Source organism: Aquarana catesbeiana, linkage group LG04 (assembly GCF_042186555.1).
Source record: "Aquarana catesbeiana isolate 2022-GZ linkage group LG04, ASM4218655v1, whole genome shotgun sequence".
In the NCBI taxonomy this organism is placed as follows: Eukaryota; Metazoa; Chordata; class Amphibia; order Anura; family Ranidae; genus Aquarana; species Aquarana catesbeiana.
The window spans coordinates 195,163,769-195,182,082 of NC_133327.1; the positions used below are offsets into that span (position 1 = coordinate 195,163,769).

General features: G+C 48.3%; 1 protein-coding gene across 1 annotated transcript in view; it reads left to right on the forward strand.

Moving 5' to 3' along the window:
* Positions 1-274: 274 nt before the first annotated feature.
* Positions 275-18,314, forward strand: part of LOC141139695 (Golgi reassembly-stacking protein 2-like) — a 60,660-nt gene continuing 42,620 nt past the window's right edge. The window contains exons 1-3 of the mRNA XM_073626074.1: positions 275-513; positions 9,940-10,014; positions 11,357-11,545. Of these exons, the coding sequence (XP_073482175.1) occupies positions 448-513; positions 9,940-10,014; positions 11,357-11,545 (330 nt within the window). The 5' untranslated portion in view covers positions 275-447. The remainder of the gene's footprint in view (positions 514-9,939; positions 10,015-11,356; positions 11,546-18,314) is intronic.

Below are 18,314 nucleotides of genomic sequence, written 5' to 3' on the forward strand. Positions count from 1 at the left end.
GCCCCCCTGATGCCGGCCTTACAGATAAGATTACATGAAAGTAATGACACTTACTATCTCTCGCCGATGAAAGATCTGTGGTGTAGTGTCAGATGATTCCGCTATAGGGCGCTGTTCTGTCACAGGAGCTCTGAGAAGACACGCCTCCTTCCTGGTCGCTAGCGAAGTGAAAATGGCGCTGGCTCAGCCTTCGGGCGGTTAATATGACGCATCTCTCAGCCCCCTCCGCCAATCAGAGGCGGCGCGCGCGTTAACACGCGCTGGCTTTAGTTTTCTACGTACGCTGACTGGAGTAGCGGCAGCCGAACAGAGATTCGGATTTCTCCTCCCTCCAGCCTGCAGGTGGCAATAGAGAGCGCCGCTGTGCAGTGAGGGCAGGCTGGCCTGTGTGTGTGCGTCATGTAAAAAGCTGCAGTGCTTTGTGTTATCGCCTGAGGGGGGCGCGACATGAGGGTGACACAGAGTGTGGTGGAGATCCCGGAGGAGGAACAGAGAAGGTACCGTGTCTTACAGGTAGGTGCAATGTGGAGGCCGGGGAGTGTCTGTCCGGGGAAGGGGCTGTGTGTGTACGGACAGTGTTCTGTATTTGAGAGATATCCCCCCTTCCTGTGTGTGTCATCTCTGACCCCCCCCCCCTCCTGTGTATGTCATCTCTGATCCCCCCCCACTTCTGTGTGTGTCATCTCTGACCCCCCCCCCCTCCTGTGTGTGTCATCTCTGACCCCCCCCCTCCTGTGTGTGTCATCTCTGACCCCCCCCTCCTGTGTGTGTCATCTCTGACCCCCCCCCCCTCCTGTGTGTGTCATCTCTGACCCCCCCCCCTCCTGTGTGTGTCATCTCTGACCCCCCCCCCTCCTGTGTGTGTCATCTCTGACCCCCCCCCTCCTGTGTGTGTCATCTCTGACCCCCCCCCCCTCCTGTGTGTGTCATCTCTGACCCCCCCCCCTCCTGTGTGTGTCATCTCTGACCCCCCCCCCTCCTGTGTGTGTCATCTCTGACCCCCCCCCCTCCTGTGTGTGTCATCTCTGACCCCCCCCCCCTCCTGTGTGTGTCATCTCTGACCCCCCCCCCCTCCTGTGTGTGTCATCTCTGACCCCTCCTGTGTGTGTCATCTCTGACCCCCCCCCCTCCTGTGTGTGTCATCTCTGACCCCCCCCCCCTCCTGTGTGTGTCATCTCTGACCCCCCCCCCCTCCTGTGTGTGTCATCTCTGACCCCTCCTGTGTGTGTCATCTCTGACCCCCCCCCCCTCCTGTGTGTGTCATCTCTGACCCCCCCCCCTCCTGTGTGTGTCATCTCTGACCCCCCCCCCTCCTGTGTGTGTCATCTCTGACCCCCCCCTCCTGTGTGTGTCATCTCTGACCCCCCCCCTCCTGTGTGTGTCATCTCTGACCCCCCCCCCTCCTGTGTGTGTCATCTCTGACCCCCCCCCCTCCTGTGTGTGTCATCTCTGACCCCCCCCCTCCTGTGTGTGTCATCTCTGACCCCCCCCCTCCTGTGTGTGTCATCTCTGACCCCCCCCCCCTCCTGTGTGTGTCATCTCTGACCCCCCCCCCCTCCTGTGTGTGTCATCTCTGACCCCCCCCCCCCCTCTCCTGTGTGTGTCATCTCTGACCCCCCCCCCTCTCCTGTGTGTGTCATCTCTGACCCCCCCCCCTCTCCTGTGTGTGTCATCTCTGACCCCCCCCCCTCTCCTGTGTGTGTCATCTCTGACCCCCCCCCCCCCTCTCCTGTGTGTGTCATCTCTGACCCCCCCCCCTCTCCTCTGTGTGTCATCTCTGACCCCCCCCCCCTGTGTGTGTCATCTCTGACCCCCCCCCCCTCCTGTGTGTGTCATCTCTGACCCCCCCCTCCTGTGTGTGTCATCTCTGACCCCCCCCCCCCCTCCTGTGTGTGTCATCTCTGACCCCCCCCCCCTCTCCTGTGTGTGTCATCTCTGACCCCCCCCCTCCTGTGTGTGTCCTCTCTGACCCCCCCCCCCCTCCTGTGTGTGTCATCTCTGACCCCCCCCTCCTGTGTGTGTCATCTCTGACCCCCCTCCTGTGTGTGTCATCTCTGACCCCCCCCCTCCTGTGTGTGTCATCTCTGACCCCCCCCCTCCTGTGTGTGTCATCTCTGACCCCCCCCCTCCTGTGTGTGTCATCTCTGACCCCCCCCCTCCTGTGTGTGTCATCTCTGACCCCCCCCCTCCTGTGTGTGTGTCATCTCTGACCCCCCCCCTCCTGTGTGTGTGTCATCTCTGACCCCCCCCCTCCTGTGTGTGTGTCATCTCTGACCCCCCCCTCTCCTGTGTGTGTCATCTCTGACCCCCCCCTCTCCTGTGTGTGTCATCTCTGACCCCCCCCTCTCCTGTGTGTGTCATCTCTGACCCCCCCCTCTCCTGTGTGTGTCATCTCTGACCCCCCCCCCCTCCTGTGTGTGTCGTCCCCCCCCCCCCCTCCTGTGTGTGTCATCTCTGTCGTCCCCCTCCTGTGTGTGTCATCTCTGTCGTCCCCCCCCCCCCCCACTCCTGTGTGTGTCATCTCTGTCCGTCCCCTCCCACTCCTGTGTGTGTGTGTCATCTCTGTCCGTCCCCTCCCACTCCTGTGTGTGTGTCATCTCTGTCCGTCCCCTCCCACTCCTGTGTGTGTGTCATCTCTGTCCGTCCCTCCCACTCCTGTGTGTGTGTCATCTCTGACCCCCCCCTCTCCTGTGTGTGTCATCTCTGACCCCCCCCTCTCCTGTGTGTGTCATCTCTGACCCCCCCCCCTCCTGTGTGTGTCATCTCTGACCCCCCCCCCCCCTCCTGTGTGTGTCATCTCTGTCGTTCCCCCCCCCCCCCACTCCTGTGTGTGTCATCTCTGTCCGTCCCCTCCCACTCCTGTGTGTGTGTCATCTCTGTCCGTCCCCTCCCACTCCTGTGTGTGTGTGTCATCTCTGTCCGTCCCCTCCCACTCCTGTGTGTGTGTGTCATCTCTGTCCGTCCCCTCCCACTCCTGTGTGTGTGTGTCATCTCTGTCCGTCCCCTCCCACTCCTGTGTGTGTGTGTCATCTCTGTCCGTCCCCTCCCACTCCTGTGTGTGTGTGTCATCTCTGTCCGTCCCCTCCCACTCCTGTGTGTGTGTGTCATCTCTGTCCGTCCCCTCCCACTCCTGTGTGTGTGTGTCATCTCTGTCCGTCCCCTCCCACTCCTGTGTGTGTGTGTCATCTCTGTCCGTCCCCTCCCACTCCTGTGTGTGTGTGTCATCTCTGTCCGTCCCCTCCCACTCCTGTGTGTGTGTGTCATCTCTGTCCGTCCCCTCCCACTCCTGTGTGTGTGTGTCATCTCTGTCCGTCCCCTCCCACTCCTGTGTGTGTGTGTCATCTCTGTCCGTCCCCTCCCACTCCTGTGTGTGTGTGTCATCTCTGTCCGTCCCCTCCCACTCCTGTGTGTGTGTGTGTCATCTCTGTCCGTCCCCTCCCACTCCTGTGTGTGTGTGTGTCATCTCTGTCCGTCCCCTCCCACTCCTGTGTGTGTGTGTCATCTCTGTCCGTCCCCTCCCACTCCTGTGTGTGTGTGTCATCTCTGTCCGTCCCCTCCCACTCCTGTGTGTGTGTGTCATCTCTGTCCGTCCCCTCCCACTCCTGTGTGTGTGTGTGTCATCTCTGTCCGTCCCCTCCCACTCCTGTGTGTGTGTGTGTGTGTCATCTCTGTCCGTCCCCTCCCACTCCTGTGTGTGTGTGTGTGTGTCATCTCTGTCCGTCCCCTCCCACTCCTGTGTGTGTGTGTGTGTGTCATCTCTGTCCGTCCCCTCCCACTCCTGTGTGTGTGTGTGTCTGTCATCTCTGTCCGTCCCCTCCCACTCCTGTGTGTGTGTGTCATCTCTGTCCGTCCCCTCCCACTCCTGTGTGTGTGTGTCATCTCTGTCCGTCCCCTCCCACTCCTGTGTGTGTGTGTCATCTCTGTCCGTCCCCTCCCACTCCTGTGTGTGTGTGTGTCATCTCTGTCCGTCCCCTCCCACTCCTGTGTGTGTGTGTCATCTCTGTCCGTCCCCTCCCACTCCTGTGTGTGTGTGTGTCATCTCTGTCCGTCCCCTCCCACTCCTGTGTGTGTGTGTCATCTCTGTCCGTCCCCTCCCACTCCTGTGTGTGTGTGTCATCTCTGTCCGTCCCCTCCCACTCCTGTGTGTGTGTGTCATCTCTGTCCGTCCCCTCCCACTCCTGTGTGTGTGTGTCATCTCTGTCCGTCCCCTCCCACTCCTGTGTGTGTGTGTCATCTCTGTCCGTCCCCTCCCACTCCTGTGTGTGTGTGTCATCTCTGTCCGTCCCCTCCCACTCCTGTGTGTGTGTGTCATCTCTGTCCGTCCCCTCCCACTCCTGTGTGTGTGTGTCATCTCTGTCCGTCCCCTCCCACTCCTGTGTGTGTGTGTCATCTCTGTCCGTCCCCTCCCACTCCTGTGTGTGTGTGTCATCTCTGTCCGTCCCCTCCCACTCCTGTGTGTGTGTGTCATCTCTGTCCGTCCCCTCCCACTCCTGTGTGTGTGTGTGTCATCTCTGTCCGTCCCCTCCCACTCCTGTGTGTGTGTGTCATCTCTGTCCGTCCCCTCCCACTCCTGTGTGTGTGTGTCTTCTCCGTCCGTCCCCCCCCCCTCCTGTGTGTGTGTGTGTCTTCTCCCCCCCCCCCGTGTGTTTGTCTCATCTCTGCGCCCCCCCCAGTGGTGTGGCTTCATCAGGAAATGTGCAGACTTTGCTTATTCTATGTAAAAACAAATTGATTTAGAATGCCCAGACAGAGTGCCTATGTACACGGCTACAAAATATTCTGCACTCAGGTCTGTAATGTGTACATTTTATATGGATCTAAATGCAGCTGTGTGTTATTCTATGGAGCACACAGCTGAGCTCGGCTCTCTCATCTGCATTTATAAAAAAAATAATAATCAGTACCCTCGGTCTTCCATATGATTTATATTTAACCTCTTGCCGACCAGCCGCCGACATTATACTGTGGCAGGTCGGCACAATCCCACAGACCGTCATAGCTGTACTTCGGCTCGTGGGATCGATATAGCAGGCGCGCATGCGCCCCCTGCACAGCAGGGGTGCTGATGCTCATGGCCGACGGTGTCGATGACCGCCGGCCACGAGCGATCGCGAGCACGAGGGACAAAACACGGAAGTGTGTGTGTGTGTTTGTGTGTGCGTGTGTGTACACACACAAATCCGTATTTTGTTCTGAGAGGAATGACCGATCGTGTGTTCCTATTAGCTAGGAACCACAATCTGTCACTTATTCTAGTCAGTCCCCTCCCTCTTCAGTTAGAATCACCTCCCAGGGAACACAGTTAACCCTGGATCAACCCCTAGTGTTAACCTCTTCACTGTCAATGACATTTTTACAGTAATCAATGCATTTTTATAGCACTGATCGCTGTAATAACACCATTGGTCCCAAAAATGTGTCAAAATTGTCCGATGTGTCCGCCATAATGTCCCAGTCATGAAAAAAAATCGCAGATCACTGACATCACTAGTAAAAAAATTTTAAAAAGCTATAGATCTATCCCCTATTTTGTAGACTCTATAACTTTTGCGCGAACCAATCAGTATACGTTTATTGCGATTCCCCCCCCCCCCCCCCCCAAAAAAAATATGTAGAAGAATACATATCGGCCTAAACTGAGAAAAAATTAGCTTTTTTAAATAAAAATAGGGATATTTATTACAGCAAAAAGTACAAAATATTGTAGGTTTTTTTTTTTTTTTCTCAATTGTCGCTCTTTTTTTTTTTTGTTTATAGCACAAAAAATAAAAACTGCAGAGGCGATCAAATGCCACCAAAAGAAAGCTCTATTTGTGGGGAAAAAAAAAGGACATCAATTTTGTTTGAATACAACATCGTACGACCGCGCAATTGTCAGTTAACGAGACGCAGTGCCGAATTGCAAAAAGTGCTCTGGTCAGAAGGGGGTAAATTCTTCCGGGGCTGAAATGGTTAATGATGTACACTTGTAAACATTTGTACTTACATTTACATGCATACAGTAGTGAGTGTAAATATACGCTATCAGCCCTGAATGCGCTTGCAAGTGGCCTGAATGGAAGTCTAGCTTGTATAAATGCTGTGCGGCGGGGGCTACTTGCGTCCTAATGACCCGTACACACAGTCGGACATTGATCGGATATTCCGACAACAAAATCCTAGGATTTTTTCCGACGAATGTTGGTTCAAACTTGTCTTGCATACACACGGTCACACAAAGTTGTCGGAAAATCTGATCGTTCTAAACGCGGTGACGTAAAACACGTATGTCGGGACTATAAACGGGGCAGTGGCCAGTAGCTTTCATCTCTTTATTTAGTCTGAACATGCGTGGCACTTTGTCCGTCGGATTTGTGTACACACGATCGGAATTTCCGACAACGGATTTTGTTGTCGGAAAATTTTATAGTCTGCTCTCAAACTTTGTGTGTCGGAAAATCCGATGGAAAATGTGTGATGGAGCCCACACACGGTCGAAATTTCCGACAACAAGGTCCTATCACGCATTTTCCGTCGGAAAATCCGATCGTGTGTACAGGGCATAACAGTCAAGGAGGTTAGGTGGCTTCCTAGCAAATCGGGTACATTTGCACTTCATGTAACATTACAGATGTTGCATAGGGTATTACTGCCAGCAAGATCACACACACACACACCCTATAAGCATGAGCCCAGAGTTAGACTTGCTAAGCATTTCCTTGTTCCCATATGCTTGTTATGCCATTCTGGTTTGTGAGGTGTAATGAGGAGTCCTAGCAGTACTGAGAACCTACACCCGGGGGGAATGTATTCCTTACCTCTTGCTGCTCATCTTATACACAAGATTTAGTACTTGTGGTTTGGAAGAGGAAGGGGCATCCATGAGATATCTGGGACACTCTCTCCCAAAGGAAACCGTGAACCTGAATCTGCCTGCAGCACCACCTTCAAGAGAATGGAGTGAAGTATATTCTTGTGCTGTGTACTTGTGTGTGGAACTTTTTGGCTCTATACACTGTTTCACCCCTGGTATTTGTTGGGTGACCGGGTCAGTGGGACTTCAGCTTTACCTCCTGAATGCATTCTTGAAGCAATAATTGTGCTCTACTGCTTTGTTTCACAATGCAAGTATGGGAGTATGTGGGTAATAATTTATCTCAGAAGTTAAGGCAAAGTAATATCACAGAGCCACTGAGGGCTCCCCCTAGTGTCTAAACTGCAAAAGGCACTAAGATGTGTTGGGCCCCTTCCACATGGAGCGGCTCCATTGGAGTCTGTCTGCACAGCAGGGAATCTGTCAGCTAATCACCACTGATCAGGCAGGCTGAGATTTCCCCCTCAGAAGGATGAGAAATGCTGTTTCTGCTAATGGAGAGAGTCTCCATCTCTTCTCTACCCCTCTAATGCCCTCTCACTAAGACAGGAAGGGAAGTTCTAATCTTTTCTCACAATGTCAGAGGCTAAAAAAAAAAAAAAAAAAAAAGTCTGAACTTGGGCTTTAAAAGCTGTAGTTTAATCTGCTTGTATTTTACCTTCCCCGATTCCTCCTTTCCACCTTCCTCAACACGCTAAGGAAATGTATAAAGAAAACCTTTCTATTTTCATGACATACGTCATTTTAGACTGTGACATCATCACTAGGTCTCTGTGCTTCTCTATGGCAGATCACAGCTGGTGGGAGGGGCTGGCAGGAGGCTGTCCATAGAATCTTGAATACAATGACCACAAGTAATGCTGAACCTCTTTTATTGAAAGAACTGAAACCAATGGATGAAAGGGGCGAGCCAGAGACAGACGTGGGGGAGAAGAAGAATTACACAATGGATGTCCTCCAGCCAGGAAATCGGACTGCTCTGTGTGACTTGCTGCAGCTTCTGATGTGAACTGTAAGAAGCTCACAGTGTGCAATGAAATCAGAATAAGCAATTTCAATAGGGGAGAGAAGCTTTTCTTTCACTATCCAGTCACAGGTATGACTGGGGTCAGGACAATTTGGTTGTACGATGCTGGAAATCATTTAATCGAGCAAAACTAACATCGCTCCGGATTACAGAAGCTGATATATATATTTTATTTTTTTATGTATCTTTTAATAATGAAATTTTTTTTTTGACTGGTGTTCTGCCTTAAAGTGATTGCAAAGTTATAATTTTTTTTTTTTTTTTTCAATTAGAAAAACAAACATGTTATACTTACCTGCTCTGTGCAAGTATTACACAGAGTGGTCCCGTACCTACCTCTTCTGGAGTCCCTTGCACTTTTGGCTCCTCCTGATCTCTGAGGACACTCGTGCGGGGTTGATCCGGAGCCAGGCTGTGTGCATCCATTGACGTGCACGGCTCCGCCCCACCCCCTACTTCATTCAATTTGACTCTCAGCAGCGGGAACCAATAGCTTCCACTGCTCTCAGCCAAGCCCATGAATGCAGGAAGAGAGAGCAGAGTCAGGCTGCAGGTGGGGACAGCGCTGGATGGAGAGCGGTGTCAGGTAAGTGTTTAGGGTGGGATGGAAAGGCACACACAGTGAAAGGTTTTTTTACATTTAATGCAGAGAATATATTCCGGTAGAAAACCTGCCTTTAGAACCACTTCAAGTAGTCCACACTCCTCTGATCTAGTTTATTAATCTGTAGAAATGATATTTTATTCTTGTATAATGTCACTTGGTTTAATACAACACAACTCAGTACAGGGAGATTGTATACTGTACATTCCCAGGCAGAAGGCAGGCTCGGCAGCAGTCATTTGCATGTGATCTGGCCTTGGGAGTGAATCCATTAGGATGTGCTTGTCTTTGGTTGTACTCAGCATATTCCTTGTTGCAGCACAGCAAACTAGACAATGCAAACCTTGCTGAGGGAGCCACAGAAGCTTTTAAGGGATGTACAGTAAAATGAATTCATAATTAACCTAAGATAAGGAAGAAGAGTAAAGACGTCAGACATCAGACTTGCATGGTGGAACATATGCTGGAGGAAGGAGTATGTTAGTCTCTGTGGCAGCCAGGCAGATTCTTGCATTTTTCAAACTTTACAGAGAACAGGCTGCTGTGGTTGTCAAATGTTTGTCATCGGTACATTTGGGTTTAGTGTGGTTTTAGGAAAGGAATTCTATTGACATTTATTATTATTATTATTATTATTACATTTATTGATTTATTGTGCATTTCTGCAGCCTACTCACTTCGAATGGGCCTCAGCATAAAAATATTCTCTTTATTCCTTGATCACACATCTTCATCACAGCCAAAGTGGAGGATGAGAGTTCAGATTGGCTTATCCTTCATTTTAGCAGATGCCGGTGATGGTCCTTTAGGCCCCTTTCACACTGGGGCGGTGGAGGCGTTGGCGGTAAAGCGGCGCTATATTTAGCGGCGCTATTCAGCTGCTGGCGGGGCGGATTTAACCCCCGTTAGCGGCTGAAAAGGGTTAAAACCGCCCACAAAGCACCACTGCAGCAGCGCTATGCTGGCGGTATAGCCGCGCTGCCCCATTAATTTTAATGGCCAGAAGCGGTGTATGCGCTATTTTTAGCGATGTAGCGCCTGCAAAGCGCCCCAGTGTGAAAGGGGTCTTAGAGAAACGTATAGTGAAATGTGAGGTCTCCCGTTGCCTACCTTTTTTCCTTTTTTAATACCTTCTTAGTCATGGACCTGGAAAAATCCTGCAGAAAAGCATCATCATAACCCTTAGTGTGCATATTTGTTTTGTGTCAGTAACTTTTGAAAGTTGTGATGCCAGAGGCTCAGCATTATAGCTGGGAAATGAGTGCACTGGGAACCCTGAAGGAACGATTGACAGTGGTGGCCGCTATATTCGCGCCATAAATCCTGAATTTGTTGGTTTCAAGTCAAAGCACCAGCAGCCCTCACATCTTACACAGTACAGTTCAGATTTACTGTGATGATAAATCGAAAATCTCTCCAAATCGATGACTAAACAGACTCCACTTCTCCTAACAGGTACAAGAGAACTCTCCTGGACACAGAGCTGGGCTTGAACCTTTCTTTGACTTCATTATTTCAATAAATAGACTGGTAAGTTGAACGTGTTCTAGTCTGTATTCTATGTATACATTATGTGTGTCTTACAACTTCACACACAAACATAAACATTTTAAAAAACCTCCTTCGCTGCTATGTCCTTCTTTAGTGCTTGTTTAAAGTGGTTGTAAACCCTGGGAAAAAAAACCCCTGCAAGATAAAGGTATAATGAGCTAGTATGCATAGTATACTAGCTCATTATGAATTACTTGCCCGAGAATGAAGCCCCCCCGCAGCCGTCCTCGTCTCTCTCTCCGGCCGGCGACATCTCTCCCGGGGGTTACTTCCAGGTATCGCGGCTCCAGCGATGTGATTGGCCGGAGCCGCGATGACGTCACTCCCGTGCATGCGCGCGGGAGCCACCGGTAATGGCTCACAGACTGAAGCAACGGCACATATGTGCCATTGCTTCAGTTTACACCAGTGTGCATGTGCCGATGTCATCGGCACATACAGGGGATATCTGCTAAACTGTGCAGGTTTAGGAGATATCCTGGGTAGCTACAGGTAAGCCTTATAATAGGCTTGCCTGTAGCATAAAGTTGTTGTAAAGGGTTTACAACCACTTTAAAACGGAGTAGCGGCTCATACGTTATTCCATTCAGCATAGTTCTGTTTAGACCAACACAAACTTCAGGAAAGACAAGGAAAATCCTTTCACTTATGGGCTTATACAAACTGGCTGGGTGGCATGACTGGAAAGACCTGTTGATCTTGTAGTGTCAGAGGCAGAACAAAATAGCGTTGTGTGGAGCCTCCGCTCTGTCTTAGAAATCCGTTACCTTTAGATTTTTCTGAGCCGAAGCCGTGCCTTGGAAAAAAACTCAGAAGTCTCTGACCTGGATGGGGGTCCAAACTGAGAGACCCACATGAGACCTCAAGTGGAGGGGTTTCCACTTATTTCTTGAATGTGAAGAATACAATTCATATTTTTGGAGGGGCCTTTGTTTTAGAATTTGTACTAAAGAGCTTTCCTGTTCTCATCTGAGCAGTCTCTGCCAGGTTAGAAAACAACAAAAATTCCCAGCACACTTACCAGCTAGCCTGAAAAAAACCCAACAGTGTATGTAAAGGACAAAGGGTTTAGTTGCACACATTTGCAAATCTGTGTGAAAGCCACAGTGCCTCGCCAAGGCTCCTCTGTATACTGTGTTCCTAACTATAGTTTTCAGTCTCCCAAGTTGAAGCACACATAGCAGGGGATAAATTAAGGGCAGGTTTGCTTTGAGGGGGCTCGCCCCTCCCTAAAGATTAATCATTGCTTTTATCTTTTAAAAGTCTGATAACTAGTTTGATTATATTCCTATGATATGAATTGGTGATTTCTCTCCCATAGAATAAAGACAATGACACGTTGAAAGATCTGCTAAAAGCAAGCGTCGAGAAGCCTGACAGCAACAAGACCCTGGAACTGAGGGAGGCAACGGTGACACCCAGTAATATGTGGGGAGGACAAAACTTGCTGGGAGTCGGCATACGATTCTGCAGCTTCGAAGGGGCTAATGAGAACGTATGGCACGTGCTAGTGAGTTATTTTAAAGACAATTGCACTAAGAAAATAGGTGTTTGACTCTCTGTCATGCTGATCCAAAGACTTCAACACATTGTGGTTACCGTATTTATAGGTGTAGAACACGCACTTTATCCCCTGAAAACAGAGGACAAGCTGCCTGCGTGTTATACGCCGATATTCCTTTTTTTTTTTTTTCAGCTGGGATTGGGCAGCGGTGTCATGCTGGCGGCCCCGTCTCTCCTGGGCCGGCCTGCCGGTGTACTCGAAAAATGGAAGAGGGTCACTCCCAGTCCCTTTTACATGTGTCCTTTTGTAGGCTGTGTAAAAGTGTCATGGTGAACCGGAGTCCACAGATGCCTCATTCTCCCCGTTCTTTCTGGCCGCTCTCCTCCTCCCCCTCCGAGTGTAGCTTTAGATTGGAGGAGGAGAGCGGTCGCGTGAAACATCAGAGGAGAGCGATCATGTGACCAGCTGGAGGGAATGGGGCTAGTGAGGTGTTTTTAATGACGGCACAGTGTGGGAAGGGTCTGTGAGAAGAGACTGGCACTGATTTTATTTTTTTTTATTTTAACTTTGGAGTATGCTGGCAGTGCTGTCCCATGAGGAGTGCAAGGGGGCTGTGCAATGTAAAGGAGCTGTGTACTGTGCAGGGGTAGGAGGCTGTGCAATGTATAGGTGGGCTGCGTAATTGTGTGTGTGTGTGGTTGGGGGGGGGGGTCTGCATAGTGTAATTGCAGGGGTCTATGTAATGTGCAGGGGGGGCTTTGGAATGTAAAAGGGACTGTGGAAAGTGTTTGTTTTTTGTTTTTTTGTTTTTTTTTTTCCCTAAAACTTCCCTCTCAACCACTTGCCATTCCTCCCATAGTCATATGACGTCCCTAAGGTGGCTCTCCTATCCCGGGCAGGCGTCATATGACATACTTGGCTTCCCGCCGGAATAGGGGGGCGCAAGCCCGCCGCGTCACCGAGGAGCTGATGCGCATGCCCGACTGCCACGATGTCCGCCGGACACCTGCGATCGCTTGTGACAGAGCATGAATGTGGATCTGTGTGTGTAAACAGTTAGAACACACCTAGGGAACACAGTTAACTCCTTGATTGCCCCCTAGTGTTAACCCCTTCCCTGCCAGTGACATTCACACAGTAATCCAGTGGATATTTATAGCACTGATCGCTGTATAAATGTCAATGGTTTCAAAAAGTGTCAAGTGTCTGATCTGTCTGCCGCAATGTCGCAGTCATGATAAAAATCACAGATCACCGCCATTACTAGTTAAAAAAAAAAAATAATAATAAAAATGCCATAAATCAATGACCTATTTTGTAGGCGCTATAACTTTTTTGCGCAAACCAATCAATATACACTTATTGCGATATTTTTGGTTAAAAAAAAAAATGGAGAAGAATACAGATTGGCCTAAACTGGGGAAAAAAATTTTTTTTTTTTTTCTTAAAAAAAAAAATATTATTGCAAAAAGTACATTAAATATATGTGTTTGTTTATAGCGCAATCTGTCACCGGCTACATCCACCAGACACAGCCGATGACTGATCACTGTACTGGCTTACTGCCGGTACCATGTGACTGCTGTAACCAATTACAGCAGGTCACATGACAGTTGTACATAATGGAAGACTTCCTTTCAAGCCATCCATTGTATACAATTGTGCTGCTAGCTGTGATCACATGGTTCAGACTGGGCCAATCACAACTTATCTGTACCTTGTGATTAGCTCTGACCAATCACAGCTAATCAAAACAAAATAAACTGAATTGATTTAATTCAGTGACATGCTTGCATATAGCAATGAAATTCATATTTTATATGCAAGCTGGGGGGGGACCTTCTTCTTTTTTTTTTCTTTTGTACTGTCGCCAGTCAGTGTCCCTAATCGCCAACAGACCCGTTATATGATGACGCTGTACTGCACTGGTGACCGTATGTAAAAATACTTATGACAACTTCAAAAAACTCGCCGTGCCTCTTGCTAAATAACTTTGGACTGTCTACTTTCCAAAAAGTGGTAATTTGGGGGACATCTGTACTGTCCTGACATTTTTGGGCCTCAAGAAATGAGATATGCCGTCAGTACATCAGGATTCACCAATTTTCAAATATATATACCATAGTATGTGTACTCTTTAATGTTCCTACAGACTAATATACACTGATTTGGGTTATTTTCGCCAAAGAAATGTGGCAGAATACATTTTGACCTAAATTCATGAAGAAAGATTGTTTATTTGCAAAATTTTATAAGAGAAAGAAAAAATATTTATTATTATTATTATTATTATTATATTTTTCAAAATTTTCGGTCTTTTTTTTTTTTCTTTCTTTTTTTCATTTATTTAGCAAAAAAAAAAAAAAACCCCAGTCGTGATTAAATACAACCAAAAGAAAGCTCTATTTGTGTGAACAAAATGATGACTTTGTTTGGGTACAGTGTTACATGAAAAATATAGGAAGAAAGGGATAGAAATGTCGCTGTTCTTACTTTAAGGGCCCTTTCACACTGGGGCGGGGGCCGCGTCGGCGGTAAAACGCCGCTATTATTAGCGGCGTTTTACCGTCGGTATTCGCCGCTAGCGGGGCGGTTTTACCCCCCCCAACCCCCCCCCCCCCCCCGTTAGCGGCCGAGAAAGGGTTAAATATCACCGCAGTATAGCCGCGCCGTCCCATTGATTTCAATGGGCAGGAGCGGTATACACTCCGCTCCTTCACCTCTCCGAAGATGCTGCTAGCAGGACTTTTTTTCTCCTCCTGCTAGCGTACCGATCTGGTACGCTCTGGTACACTGGAATGAAAAGCAGCGGCACTTTCGGGTCGGTTTGCAGGCGCTATTATTAGCGCAATAGCGCCTGCAAACCGCCCCAGTGTGAAAGGGCTCTAAGATGTTCCAGACCCTCTAAATGCGTGAGTGATTCCTAGTGCTAGTAAGTGCATAAGAAGTGCAAATGTGCAAAAAGAGCTAGCAGTACTGATATCTGAGTAATTATATGACAAAAAAACGTGCAAAAACACAAAAATAATTCTCTCTCGAGACCCGGCCTTCTTATCCAAGGTCCCCTCAACATTCCATAGAACCCAAAATATCATCATACCTTTGCTTCCAAAAACTATGGATAGCGGAAAAAGAGACACTTACAACAAACTCGACGTGGAAAACATACTTCGAAAGAACGAAGGATTGGCGAAGAACGACCTCCCTTTTTTGTCCTTTATGCAGGAGTCAACAAAGGGAAACAGGCTTCCAAGAATACCATCAGCAGATGGATAAGAATGGCCATACAGATGACCTATGAGGCACAAAACCTCACTCCGCCAAGTGGGATCAGAGCACACACAACCAGAGCCTGTGCTACCTCGGTCGCAGAGGAAGCAGGGGCAACTCCAGAGCAGATCGGTCAAGCTTCAGTGCCTTTGCAAGGCATTACCGCATAGACCAGCTGTCTGACCAAGACCAGGCACTTGGTCGCAAGGCGCTCCAGTCTCTATCCCCACCCTAGTAAGTATTGCTTGATACATCCTCTCTGATGCTGCCCTGGAAGACGATTCGAGAAAATAGAGTTAGGTACCTGGTAACTCTTTTTCTAAGAAGTCTTCCAGGGCAGCACTAGTTCCCACCCTTGAAAAGACAAATACCAGGTACAACGGGGGAGCTTTTACGATCTACTGAGATTTCCTTCGGTGCTTTAATACAACTGAGGCACGCAGGTAAGACTGTGAAATTTATAATGGTGGACTAATGTGTTTCATGTTTCAGGGAGGAGGAGCCTATCTCTCAGATGCTGCCCTGGAAGACTTCTTAGAAAAAGAGTTACCAGGTACCTAACTCTGTTTTTTTGTTTTTTGTTTTTTAGCACCCATCACTGTATAGGTGTCACTTAGGGTCAGATTTGTTGCAGTCCCACTAAAAATCACTGATCGCTGCCATTACCAGTAAAAACTATTTTAAAAAATTGTGTTCATAGACAGCTGCTGTATGGATGGGATCTTTTATGAAGAGATATCTGATTCTCAGTATTCAGTACTGCTGAGCACCTATGCTACCACTATATACCAAGGGGAATATAAACATTTTTGGGTTAAAGCGGTAGTAAACCCTCCTAAAGAAAAATTATTTTAACAATATTATAAAATAACTATTAATTTAGATTCAAATGGGCACTAGTAATAAGCATAAAAATAGTTCTTACTGTAGTTATTATTTATATTCGAAACGCTGCTGCTTCATAATAGCCGGCACCAACTCAACTGTGGTCCTCCCTGTCTGAATGAATAACTATTTATTTCCGCCCGCAGTAGATTTTCATCTCCGTAATCTCTGCGTGCGCAGTAAAAGCATTACCCAAGCCTCTTCTTCGTTTCCGGTTACTATGGGAGCTAATTATAGCGAATCAGTGCTTGCTTACTCCAGAAATAAAGCAGAAGCATCGTGGGATGTCGGGGGTGACGTCGACAACAGGAAATGAAGCAGCCCGACAGCATTTTTCTTGCAGGGTCTCGGCTTGCCGGAAAGATAGATTATACGGCGCATTCGCAGGCATCGTCATCACTAACTAAAATATCAAAAACTTGCAAGCCAAGCAGGTAAATAATGGCATGACAAATTATTTTAACCGCTTCAGCCCTGGAAGAATTTACCCCCTTCCTGAGCACTTTTTGCGTTTCGGTACTGCGTCGCTTTAACTGACAATTGCGCGGTCGTGCGACGTGGCTCCCAAACAAAATTGACGTCCTTTTTTTCCCACAAATAGAGCTTTCTTTTGGTGGTATTTAATCACCTCTGCGATTTTTATTTTTTGCGCTATAAACAAAATAAGAGCGACAATTTTGAACAAAACGCATTATTTTTTTACATTTTGCTATAGTAAATATCCCCCAAAAATATATAAAAAAACATTTTTTTTCCTCAGTTTAGGCCGATACGTATTCTTCTACATATTTTTGGTAAAAAAAAAAATCGCAATAAGCGTTTATTGATTGGTTTGCACAAAAGTTAGTTAGTTTTATGGCATTTTTATTAATAATTTGTTTTTTTACCAGTAATGGCGGCGATCAGCGATTTTTATTGTCACTGCGACGTTATGGCGGACATGTCGGACATATTTGACATATTTTTGGGACCATTGTCATTTATACAGCGATCAGTGCGATTAAAAATGCACTGATTACTGTGTAAATGACACTGGCAGTGAAGGGGTTAACCACTAGGGGGCGGGGAGGGGTTAATCAGTACTAGGGGAGTGTTTTCTAACTGTAGGGGGTTGGACTGTGTGTGTCACTAGACTGATCACTGCTCCCAATGACAGGGAGCAGTAATCAGTGACACTTGTCACTAGGCAGAACGGGGAGATGCTGTTTACATCAGCATCTCCCCGTTCGTCCTCTCCGTGAGGCGATCGCGGGTATCCCTGCGGCGATCGAGTCCCCGCGACCCGACTCACGGAGCTCCCAGCCGTGCCATTCTGCCGACGTACATCGTCGTGCGCCGGTCGGGAACCGGTTAAACACTGTAATTGCTAATATAATGGAAAGTCATGAGAATGGGTACACAACCACTTGAAAGTGGATGTAAACCCAAATTTTTTTCCTTAACCACTTAACGACCAGCCACTATAAATTTGCGTCATTTTTTTAAAGATGGATATCTCGGTAACGGCAGCAGCCAAGGTGAGTGTAGAGGTGGGTGGGGAGTCTACTGACATCTCAACGCCACCCACCGAGCTCTAGACAACAGACCTACCCACAGAATCTGCAGTTTTTTTGGGTCTCATAACAGAGGGGAGACATTTGACAGGTAAGGAGATACGTGCTGGAGGCATGTATATCCTTATAGATAACCACTATGGCAGTAGTTTAGAAAAAATGAGAGTGGGTTTACATCCACTTTAAAGTCATAACAGTAGCACCCCTCCCACTCTTTGCCCAGCATCCTGCATTTAACAGATCAAGTATAGTCCTGTACTTGTGATTTTTAAAGGGAGTTACACATATATTCTGTAGGGGTCCCACTCCTTTCCAGTGTTATACTCTCTTGTCCCTAAACCAGCAGGATATGTGCTGTGCAACTCATTAGCGTTGCAAAGCCACTTGTCAAAATCCTGCTGGTTGGGCCACATATATACTGTATGCTCTCCATTGAATCGTATGGAGAGTTTGTATTCTGCCAAAGCATGAAAAGTAACTCCATCGGAATCCATGTAGAACATACATGCGGGCCTGGCCAGCAGGATTTTGACAAAGTGCTGAAGAGCTACACAGCTGATCTTGCTGTTTTGGAGATGGGCAAGTATAAGAATATGTAATTCCCTTTTTCTCCAAGCGTCTTCCAGGACAGCCCATGAGACCTTGGGCTCCTCCTACCAGGACAGGAAACACGTCACCCCCACCAGATAAAAGGGCGGTCCTCCAGGCCCATGTCAGTTATTTGTGTTTCCTCCGGACAGGGGGTAACATGTTCATGGAACCTGCTCCCATAGGCCTTATAAGCAGGGGCTTTGTATGGCTTTTTTTCTGGGGCATATCACTTACCTCTTCCTCTGCCAGAAGCAGCACACCGCTGGGGAGGTTGGCTGGGTTGCTGTTCTCTGTCCTCAGTGCCTGGAGAGGGCCAGGACCGGTGTGAGGTCGTGCCCCCAGCGCAGTGCATTGCACTCTAGCTCAGCTGAGCTTCGGTTGTCCTTCCTTGCCGACAGCCTGGCTGATCTGAGCAAGGAATGGAGGAAGCCGCAGCGTTCGAGGGGGCGGAGCTATTGCGCTCCAAGCTGGCCCAC